The sequence below is a fragment of the Ctenocephalides felis genome, unplaced genomic scaffold (genome assembly GCF_003426905.1).
Source record: "Ctenocephalides felis isolate EL2017-DRISC unplaced genomic scaffold, ASM342690v1 CF-g0.4_SCAFFOLD_03572, whole genome shotgun sequence".
NCBI lineage: Eukaryota > Metazoa > Arthropoda > Insecta > Siphonaptera > Pulicidae > Ctenocephalides > Ctenocephalides felis.
In genome coordinates, this window is record NW_020539726.1 from 44,599,883 (window position 1) to 44,610,699 (window position 10,817).

The window sequence follows — 10,817 nt, forward strand, 5'->3', positions numbered from 1 at the left end:
AGCAGACCAACGAGTTTGAGAAAGGCTTTTGAGTCTTAAGGGGGTTGTTTGTTCTTTTTTTATTTATTTTTTTTCGATTTTGAGATTTTTTGATATTATGAAAGCTAAAAACCTTAGAATTATTTTAAAAAAAAAATCTCAATATCTATTTTTTTGACGAAGTTATAGATTTATATATCTCTATATGTATGATCATCTGAACCGTTTTTTTCATCGCTCCGCGAGCTATTGTATGCCAGCTGCTCTCTTTTTCATTATAATACGTCATGCACATGACCTTTTTAATGTGTCAGCACCTTTGAACACCATGGTGTATTAGTACATTAAATTAAATGGTGTATCTAGCTTGTCGGATCGACTTGCATTTTTTTTTAATTTGTTCACCACTGCAATACCTAGTCCCCCTACCTCAAACAACTTGATAACATTACGCAAAAAAAATTTGCGAAGCTTCTCATCCCAAAAAAATGCCCTTCTTAACACCTTTTTTTTAAAAAATAGCTGCCATTTTTTTCCTTTTTGCTTTTTTTTCTTTTATTTTGGTAGGGGGACTGGATTGAACCTTCTTCTTCAACGTAGTTTCGTTTTTTTTTGTTTCAGGCGATGCGCAACGGATTTATCTGTGGCACCGCAAAAGAGATCGATTTTGCAAGGCCGAATTGGCGCCCCCTGGTTAACAAATGACGGCGACAAAAAAAAAAAATTTTTTAATATTCTATGATTTTGTAATTTTTGTTTAAAAAAAACGCGTGTTTCTATAATCAATATATTTCGAGAAAAACAAAAACAAATACCTTGCATTTTTTGTAACAAAAATAGAACAACCCTCTTAAACTTGTATGCGGTACTAAGATCTCCCAACGATTGGTTGAAATGGTAAAAAATTGTATAATTCTTGCAGAGTAGAAAAAAAGCCGACAGCCTCGGTTACAGATTCCGCTGCACAAGTTCCCACTAAATTTAAGGAATGAGCCTCACAAGGAAAGTATTCTGCTAAGGGGTTAGTTGCTTTGATTCTTGACTGCACTCCTGAGTATACACCTGACATATTGCTTTCATTATCGTATGATTGACCATGACAGTTCATAATATCCAAACCATTTCTCTCAAGAGATTTTAATAGAGCATCTTCAATATCTTGAGCCTTATGGCCAGTATTTGGAATGAATTCTAAAAATCTTTCGACAATTTCGCCATTATCACGTACATACCTAATAATTATTGTCAGTTGATCTACTTGAGCAATATCAGGCTTAGAATCCACAATTACACTAAAATACTTAGCAGATTGCACTTCCTTGGTGATATGTTTCAATACTTTACTTTGAACTAATGATATTATTTCTTCGTAAATTGTTTTAGACAAATAAGAGGTATTTCCACGACCAGGATGCGCGTATAATTTTAAATGTTCTTGTAAAAATGGGTCAAATTCAGCAAGAAGCTCGACAGAACCCAAAAAATTTCCATTATGTTGATCTCTAATTCGTTCCGAATGTTCTCTGAATGGCAGCCCTTTTATGACGAGAGATTTAACGATCGCAATTACTCGATGTAAAACTTTTTTCCAGTATAAAATTTCGTTATCGAGCTGTTTCATTAGATGTTGATCAACACGACCTTGAATGACAGTACGAACTTGAACACTCGAAAGTGACTAACGTTGGTTTTATGAAAATCAGAGTTTTCATGAGCTTCAATGCGCGCTTTTGAGTTCTTCCAATCTCGAAATTCGTCACCAGTAAAAGCGTTTACTTCACCGCTTCTACCAAATAGTAAGCATAGAGCACAAAATATCGACCCTTTTTAACTTCCCGTAGGGTAAGTTATTGTAATGGGCCGAAAATCGGAATTGAAAATTTTGACATTTCTCGACGTTTCGAAGGTTTCTGAACATTTTGGCATACCTCAGAAAAAATGGATGTGTGTGTGTGTGTGTGTGTATGTATGTATGGATACAAATTTTCGCCCACGTTTTCGGGCGTACGGATCAACCGATTTGAATGGTTTAAAAAACATTCGATTCCTATTGATAAGGAGATGTGCTGATTAGTTTTTGGCAAAAGCAGGTCCAGCAGTTACGGAGATAAGGCGCAAAGAGTGCAAAAAATAGAAATCGAGTTTTTGAGAGAACGTAGCATCCGATTTGAATGATCTAAAAAACATTCAATTAGTAATGATTGGGAGAAGGGGTTATTAGTTTTTCGCAAAAGCAGGCCCAGCGATTTCGGAGATGCAGAGCTAAATATACAAAAAATGGCAGTTTTTGAAAGAAGTAAACGTCCGATTCAATTGATTCAAAGAACTTTCTGCTTGTCTTAACAAAATAATTGATTTTGGAAAAAAAATTTTGTATCATTTTTTTTTTTTTTAATTTTTTGTATATCGAAAATAATTCAGATATATTTTTTAATTCTGATTAAAGTTCTAATATACTTTAAACAAATAATTTCAACTCTGCAATTCAGTTTATATAATTCTTATAAATATTAGACAATGTTACAATATTTATAATAATCTATTTGAAAACATTTAATATTCCTCGATTATCTCGTTACGGTACGGGAAGTTCCAGCAATTTGCCTCAAGGCACGATGCCACCCACCCCACTAGTTTTCTGAATATATTAACCACTCACGACGTTGTATTTCTCCATTTTTCAAAGCCCGTTTGAACAAACTTTCAGAACAAAATCTCGTTTTATCGTTATAAACATTTCTCGAATTTTTAAAATCTGTTACATTATTTGTTGGTATACCGTTTCTAGTTATAAAATCTCGTGTTTCATCGTTTAAATTCCAGAAAGAAGGATCATCACTCAATTGAATCGTATCGGTTGCTAATAAATTTTCTTTCGCATCTTTTGATAAAAAAAATCGAAGTTGTTCTGCTTGAATTTGTATCTTCTAATAAAGAAGGTTTTGGTTGTGCTTCTGTATTTTGTGCTGAAGTAGCGTTTAATTCCGGCTAAAAACAAAAATATACAACTGACATTATTATATTCATAATTAACTTTCCGTAGGATAGTTTATAGTATTTGGATATATGTTATATATCTGCATGCTTAAATGCCCTCTGAACGTTTTGGCAAAATTTGATTTTTTTTTTTTGCAATTACTATAATTTAGCATCCGGTAAGTTACTAAGCTCATTACATCGAAATTGACGTCGATTGACGCAAACTCGAAAAGCTCAAAAATATTAAAAAAATCGTTTTTTTTTTCAAGTTATTCTTAAAAAAATACTAACAAGTAATCAAAATACTTACAACAGATGAACCTAATGCTTGCTGACCATCACTTACAAATTTTCTTGAACTTGTCACAGTTCTCATAAAATTAGAAACTTTTGGAATTTTATTCAGTAAACACTCTTGTTTTAAAGTTTGAAAGATTTTTTTTTTTTGAAATTCTAACCATTTTTGCGATGCAAGATTTTGAAGATAAATTATTAATCGTTGCGGTAATAAATTAAACTTGAACGACATTTGAGATCATGAATAAACACTTAAAAAGTCTTTCTGGATAGCCACCAAGAGACATGTTATTGTTATACGATGATTACACTCGCCCATTACGACTTACATTCTATTTTATATAAAACAATCTGTAAATTTATAAAAAAAATCAGGATTAATCCTTGAAATAAATTATCGAGACATTTTATCGCGTATAATTTTTTTTTTGACATTCTGAAAAATTTGCCGCCCCCCAAATTTTGCCGCCCTAGGCCCGGGCCTAATCAGCACGATTCCCAACCAATACCTTTCGAACGGTTTTTGAATTTTCAAAATCGATTCAGAAATGCGCGCTAAGACGTGGACGCAAACAACAAAGAAACGGCTTGACCGATTGTCGCGCTAAACTGACAAACGATAGTCCTCATCGAGATGCATCGAATGATTTTTAAATTTTTGAAATCGGTCGAGCCGTTTTCGTGAAAACGACGATTTAATGTGAAAAATCGTTTCACACGCATACACACACAGACACAGACACACCAGTCGCCGGCTGGTAGCAGATGTTCAATATAATTTCGAAAATAAAAAAACACAAAAAAACAAAATGTCTCTTATTATAATTAAGAAAAGTCTAATAAACTTAATTAATACACAACAGGAGGCGTCCTTCTTCCTACTTCCTCCAACCTCTCCTCTTTCTTCTGGTCTGCCGCACCTGCGCACTTCCGCACAAACGAAACTTATGAAGTTTCACTTGAAAAATTAAGAACGTAATTTGAAAAAAATATATAGTAAAAGACAAATGGAGTTATTAAAAGTAATTAGTTGAAACAAGATAGTAACTAGTTGTGTATAGTGTTAGAAGTATCGAGGCAAAATATCGATACCGAGTACTGAAAAAAGAATCGAGGCAAATTATCGATTCCAAAAAAGTATCGTGCCAAAGGTATCGATACTACTCAATATCGCTAATATTGAGTACTTTTCACCAAAATTAAACATAAGTGCAAGAGAGATCTAAAATTCTCTACAGATCGAATTCCAATATTATGATAAATTCTATTGCCAGTATTCGATGCGGATTATCGTTTGTCAATTTTGTGCGACGATCAGCCGAGCCGTTTCTTTGTAACTTGGAAAAAAGTGTTAAACTTTTCATTCACATTTAAGCTAATACTACCAAATCGATTTTAAAAAATCAAAAACTATTCGAAAGATATTAGTTGGGAATGATACTGTTTAGCTTTAGTTGAAAATCTACCGAGCCGTTTTCTTGTAATTTTAAGTGTTGAAAAAAAATTAAGCCGATTTTCATGGAACTTTTTTTGGCGATATATATCATAGTCTTATAGAACTTACTGAAAATTTACGGCCTTACGACAAGTAGTTTAATTTTAAAAATTCATCCAAGTTTGAGAAATGAGTAGTTTTTTTTGACGTTTGTTAAAACTAAAATCAGATGATTTACTTGGTATAACGATATATTACTTGGTCTTAATGAATTTACTAAATCATTAAAGTCCTACGGAAACTGGTTCAATTATAAAAATTGTTGATTTTTGAAAATTTGTTTTTAGAAAATACTCCGATTAACGTGTTTTTTCATTTTCAAGGATGTGTAATAAATCCACTCGGAATACTTTTAATCACTCTATAATTAATTTATTTTTTATTAATTAGATCAATTATTTACACATATAGAGAAGTTCATGTATCTTGCCTCAAGACAAAATACCAATACCAACTACTTTAATTAAAAGTTAGAAATATTTAAAAATGTATTATTTTTATTTATTCGAATTTCTCTTTTCTTTGACTATCATAAAAATATTTATGTTCTCATGTGTGAAAATCATGCATGAATAACAAATCATTTTCAAAGTTATTCATATCAACTATTATTTCTTTGTTCTACTAATTAAAAAGTAAAACTAGTGGTGTATGGCATCGTGCCTTAAGACAAATTGCTGGAACTTCCCGTACCGTAATGAAATATTCAAGAAATTTTAAACGTTTTCAAATATATTATTACAAATACTGTAACTTTCATTATTTTTGCTATCTTATTGTTATGTCTGAGCAAATCAAATGTAAATCATGAATCAATTTATCTCCAGAACATTGAAAATCGTCATTTCATTTTGATTCAATTTCAAAAAAAAATAGTTGCCTAATAATTTACACAAAATTGAAAAAGTGCTGCCATACAGTCACAGTCTAAACGCATTTGCAAATAATTCTGTGCGACATTTTCACTTATACTGTGCTTAGCTTGGCGACATTTTCACATTTTTCAATAGTTTTTACAAAATTGGAAAAGTGCTCCAGTACATAAACAGTCTAAACGCACTTGGTTAAACATTTGTACCATAGTGGCGCTTAAACTGTGCTTAGCCGGGGTAATTTTTTTAATTTTTAATCCAAGATCACAAAAATATTTTATGGAAATAAAAAAAATGTATAATTTTTTATCGTCAAGAGCAATTTTTGTCAATACAAGCAGAAAGATTTTTAGATCATTCAAATCGGACGCTTAATTCACTCAGAAATTGTCATTTTTGCACATTTAGCTCTGTATCTGCCTGGGACCTGCCTTTGCCAAAAAGTAATCAGCACATCTCCTTATCAATAAGGATCGAATGCTTTTTAAACCATTCAAATCGGTTCATCCGTGCGCCCGAAAACGTAGACAAAAATGCGGACATACAAAACACACACACACACATCCATTCTTTCTGAGGTATGCCGAAATGTTCAGAAACCTTCAAAACGTCGAGAAATGCAAAAAATTCATTTTAGATTTTCGGCCCATTACTATAACTCTCCTACGGGAAGTTAATAAATTTGTTTAGTGCATAAAATTGAACGTTAAATAAATTCAGTCAAAAACTGCTTTAAATCACACTAATTTTGCCGATAATTTTTTTTAATACTCAATATGTCTTTAAGAGACATTTAGTAATTAGATTGCTAGTAGTAAAAATAGATGCTTAAAAGGATACCCAGTAGTAAACCTTTTAGTTATGATATGTCGAGCAAAAATTGACTTTTTATATAAAGTTCGTAAACCGATAAAACCGGTTTTCTGAAAAATTTACATTTCGAAAACCGTTTTTCTGAAATGTCGGTTTTTGTATAAACCCTAATTCTGACCGAATAATTGAGAAAATTATAGGTGTGTCTGTAATCGAAAATTTGACTTGTGTATTTACGTTTACTCAAAATCGTTTGCACCGATTTGAAACATTCAAAAATCTTTAGAATAGTTTTCCTATTGCTTAATTTTGAGTGATGATTTTTTTGAAACTGGTTGTAAATTATCAGTGAAAAATTTCGCCGATGTTTTAGCCAAAAATCCTGAACCGATTTTGAAAATTTGATAAAACTAAACTGCTGATTAGTTTCGGGTAAGCGTCAGCCTGGCCTATTTTTCGTAATTAGTCGTCGGAATATTTTTTATGCAAACGTTTAAAAATTGAAAAAGAAACATGAGCATTATCGCAAATTGATATTATCCATTTATCCAATATAGTAACAAGAACTTGTATACGTTTTGTTATCTTTTGGCGAATGCAATAAAATTGATGTACATAAAGTGGTGTTTATTGCTTTTTTCAATTCTTCCAAGAAATAATATCGAAAGAGCGGCAGATAAAATTATTATCAGAATTTTTTTTAATTCCTATCTATTTTATAAAAATATATCTATTGATAGGGCGTAGTGCAACACGCATTTCCATTTATTACTTGAAAGTGACAACGTTAGTGAATTTTAATAGAAGATGGAGGATTCCAAATTGGCTGCTGTTTGCAATGGAACTTATCGTGAGTAATATTATTACTTATTCCGGAGAAGTTTAAATTTTATATTAATTTTCTGAACTGTCTTTTTTTATGAGACTAAATTTGAAAATTTTGTGTTTGTGTCATTTTTTAGACGTTTTCAAAGTATAGTCTCAAACATACAATTAGCAAATTAGATTTTTTGATGAAAACATAGACTTCTACTTTGGGTAGTGTAGAATTATATAGAATACTTTTTTTGTTGTGGAGCAACGAGCGTATTCTACAAACAACTATTATGTATGTCTAGAAAATATTTGTTTATTTTTTCTAATATTATTATTATTATTTTCTAATTTTGTTTTTTTGAAAATCCAAAATTGAGAATTTGGAGTTTTTTGTGAACATTCTCTTCTTTTTTGAAAATTTTGATATATTTTTTAATTTTTCAAAATTTTGATTATTTTTTTGAAAATTATAAAAAAATTGCAAATTTGATTTTTTGAAACATTGAATTTTTTTTTTAAATTTTGAATTTTTTTTTTCAAAATTCTGAAAAAAAATTTTGAGAAAAAAGTTATCATTAACTTCCCGAAGGAGAAGTTTATGTTTTCATCAAAAAATCCGATTCGCTAATTTTATGTTTTCTCGACGTTTCGAGCCATTCTGAATCGAATGAGACCAAATTTGGAAAAAGTGTGTGTGTGTGTGGTGTGTGTGTGTATGTGTGAGTGTGTGAGTGAACAGATTTTTTATGCCGTAAATCGACGTTTTCTCCAAAAACGGCTGAACCGATTTCAAAAATTTAAAAGCCATTTGATGTATCTCGATGAGGACTATCGTCTCTGAGTTTTGTGCGGCGATCGGCCGGGCCGTTTCTTTGTAAATTGCAGAAAAGTGAAAAATTTTTCGCCCACGTTTTAGCCCGCAATTCTGAATCGATTCTGAAAATTCAAAAACCATTCGATAGATATTGCTTGGGAATCGTGCTGATTAGTATTTAATTAATAAAATTTTTGGTAAAGATCGGCCGAGCCGTTTTCTTGTAATAACGTTTTAGAAAAAAAAATTCGACGTTTTTTAAGTTTTTTTTTTTGACGGTAAATACCATAGTTTTCTAGGTCATACTAAAATATTACGGCCCTACGACAACTCGTTTAGCTTTAAAAATTCGTCAAAGTTTGCAAAAATTGGTATAGTTTTTTTGACATTTGTCAAAATTAGACTTTTGATCGACGTTTTCTCAAAAGTGCCTGAACCGATTTCAGAAATTTAAGAGCCATTTGATGTATTTCGGTGAGGACTATCGTTTGTCAGTTTTGTGCGACGATCTGCCAAGCCGTTTCTTTGCAATTTGAAAAAAAGTGTTCAATTTTCGTCCATATTTAAGCTTATCCTACCGAACCGATTTTAAAAAATCAAAAACTGTTCGAAAGATATTAATTGGGAATGATACTGATTAGTTTTAGGTGAAAATCTACCGAGCCGTTTTCTTATAATTAACTGTTGAAAAAAAAATTTAAGCCGATTTTCATGGAACTTTTTTTGGCGATATACACCATGGCCTTATAGAACTTACTGTAATATTACGGCATTGCGACAAGTAGTTTAATTTTAAAAAATCGTCAAACTTTACTAAAATTATTATCGTTTTTTTAAAGTAGGATTGATGAAGTATATTATTTACACATTTTTTTGTTTGATTAATCGATTATTTACACATATCGGGAAGTTCATGTAACTTGCCTCAAGGCTAAATACCAAACCAACTAGTTTCAAATTACAAAGAAACGGCTCGACAGATCGTCTCACAAAGTTGTCACAAACGACAGTCCTCATTGAATACATCAAATTACATATATATAAAAAATTTCTGGTATCGGTTCAGGGCGTTTTTGAGAAAACATCGATCAAAGGTCTAATTTTGATAAATGCCAAAAAACGATAGTAATTTTTTGCAAACTTTGAAGAATTTTCAAAATTAAATACGATTTGTTGTAGGGCCGATAATATTTTAGTATGATCTACAAGACTATATGATATCTCTGTCACTGTCAAATAAAATCATAAAATCGTCACCTCTTTATTACAAAAACGTCGGCACGACCTTTATATCGTAAATCGATCACCCCAACAATATCTCACACCAATATTCCCAAATATTCTTCTCAATTTCAAAATCGATTCAGAATTGCGCGGGCTACAGAACGAGACGATTCAATTTTCACTTTTCTGCAATTTACAAAGAAACGGCCCGGCCGATCGTCGCACAAAACTCAGGCAACGATAGTCCTCATGGAGATACATCGATCGGCTTTTAAATTTTTTGAAATCGGCCCAGCCGTTTTTGAGAAACGTCGATTTACGGCCAAAAATCTGTTCAACATACACGCACACACACACACACACACATACTTTTTCAAATTTGGTCTCATTCGATTCAGAATGGCTTGAACGTCGAAAAAACATAAAATTAGCGAATCGGATTTTTTTATGAAACCTAAACTTCTCCTTCGGGAAGTTGATAATACTAATTACTTAGAAAAACTTTATACACTATTGTTTTTATAACCTATAGAAATAATTAATTTCTGTTTATTAATTCCTCAGCCTTTTTTGTGGTTCACTTTGATGAGTTGACAATCGGCGAAGTTCAATATAAACGAAGTTAAAGAGGTAAGATCTGGTACATTTCGAGGAAAGCCACTCTTGGTAACAACCACAATAGATGGCGTGGAAAGTCAAGAACATGAAAATTTTAAGAAGGAGATAAATTTAAGTAAATCACTGAAACATCCAAATATACGCAAGTTCTTGCCTGGATCGAAACTCCAAAACATTACATCATTACTGAAAAACTAGACTACATTTTGTTGCATTATTTAAGAGAGAAAGAGAATATTATTATAGACGAAGAACTTTTCCCTACATATTGTCGGCAGATTATTGACGGCATGGAGTATTTAGAAAGCCAGGATTTAGTACATCGATCTTTAGCTGCGAAACATATCTTGCTGACCAAAGACGGCGATATAGAAATATGTGGTTTGCGAGAAATGAGAGTTCTTCCTGATGGCCAAAATTATATAAAAGGAAAACTCGACAATCCTAAATATCGATGGATGGGTCCAGAATCTATAAAGGAGGACATATTTTCGAATAAATCTGATGTTTGGTCTTTTGGAATTGTCCTTTATGAAATTTTCTCATTGGGTCAGACTCCGTATGATAGAATCAATGAAGATCATGTACTTGAGCATATAAATAATAACTCGAAACATTTCACCAATTTGATGAGACCCCAAGATGTTAAGAACTTGGTGACTACTGCAGAAATGGAGAAATTCATTGGCTTAATACCAAAATGCTTGAATGTAGATCCAAAGAAAAGACCAACTTTTGCCGAATTGAAGGCCATGATCCAGTAAAAAGAAGAATACTTACCAATATTATATGTAAAAGATTATCAACACTAATCTATAATCTATCATTATTAATCTATTCTATATATTTTCATTATATTTCAGTCTACTGTATTTACATATTATGTAATGCAACATGTGTTATTATCCTA

The 10,817-nt window shown here is 31.7% G+C and overlaps 2 protein-coding genes across 2 annotated transcripts; one reads left to right on the forward strand and one right to left on the reverse strand.

The window, feature by feature from the left end:
• Positions 1-847: 847 nt before the first annotated feature.
• LOC113388569 (zinc finger MYM-type protein 1-like) lies at positions 848-1,600 on the reverse strand. Its single transcript, XM_026625939.1, has one exon. It carries the CDS (start codon positions 1,598-1,600, stop codon positions 848-850), a length of 753 nt encoding a protein of 250 aa, XP_026481724.1.
• A 5,575-nt stretch (positions 1,601-7,175) lies between these two features.
• LOC113387743 (tyrosine-protein kinase FRK-like) lies at positions 7,176-10,817 on the forward strand. Its single transcript, XM_026625111.1, has 2 exons — positions 7,176-7,285; positions 9,854-10,817. The coding sequence occupies exon 2, from the start codon at positions 10,198-10,200 to the stop codon at positions 10,669-10,671; it is 474 nt and encodes a 157-aa protein (XP_026480896.1). The 5' UTR covers positions 7,176-7,285; positions 9,854-10,197; the 3' UTR covers positions 10,672-10,817.

Excerpts from the sequence above, each read along its gene's own strand:
- LOC113387743 (XM_026625111.1), top strand. The coding sequence starts at position 10,198 with ATGGAGTATTTAGAAAGCCAGGATTTAGTACATCGATCTTTAGCTGCG.
- LOC113388569 (XM_026625939.1), bottom strand. The coding sequence starts at position 1,600 with ATGAAACAGCTCGATAACGAAATTTTATACTGGAAAAAAGTTTTACAT.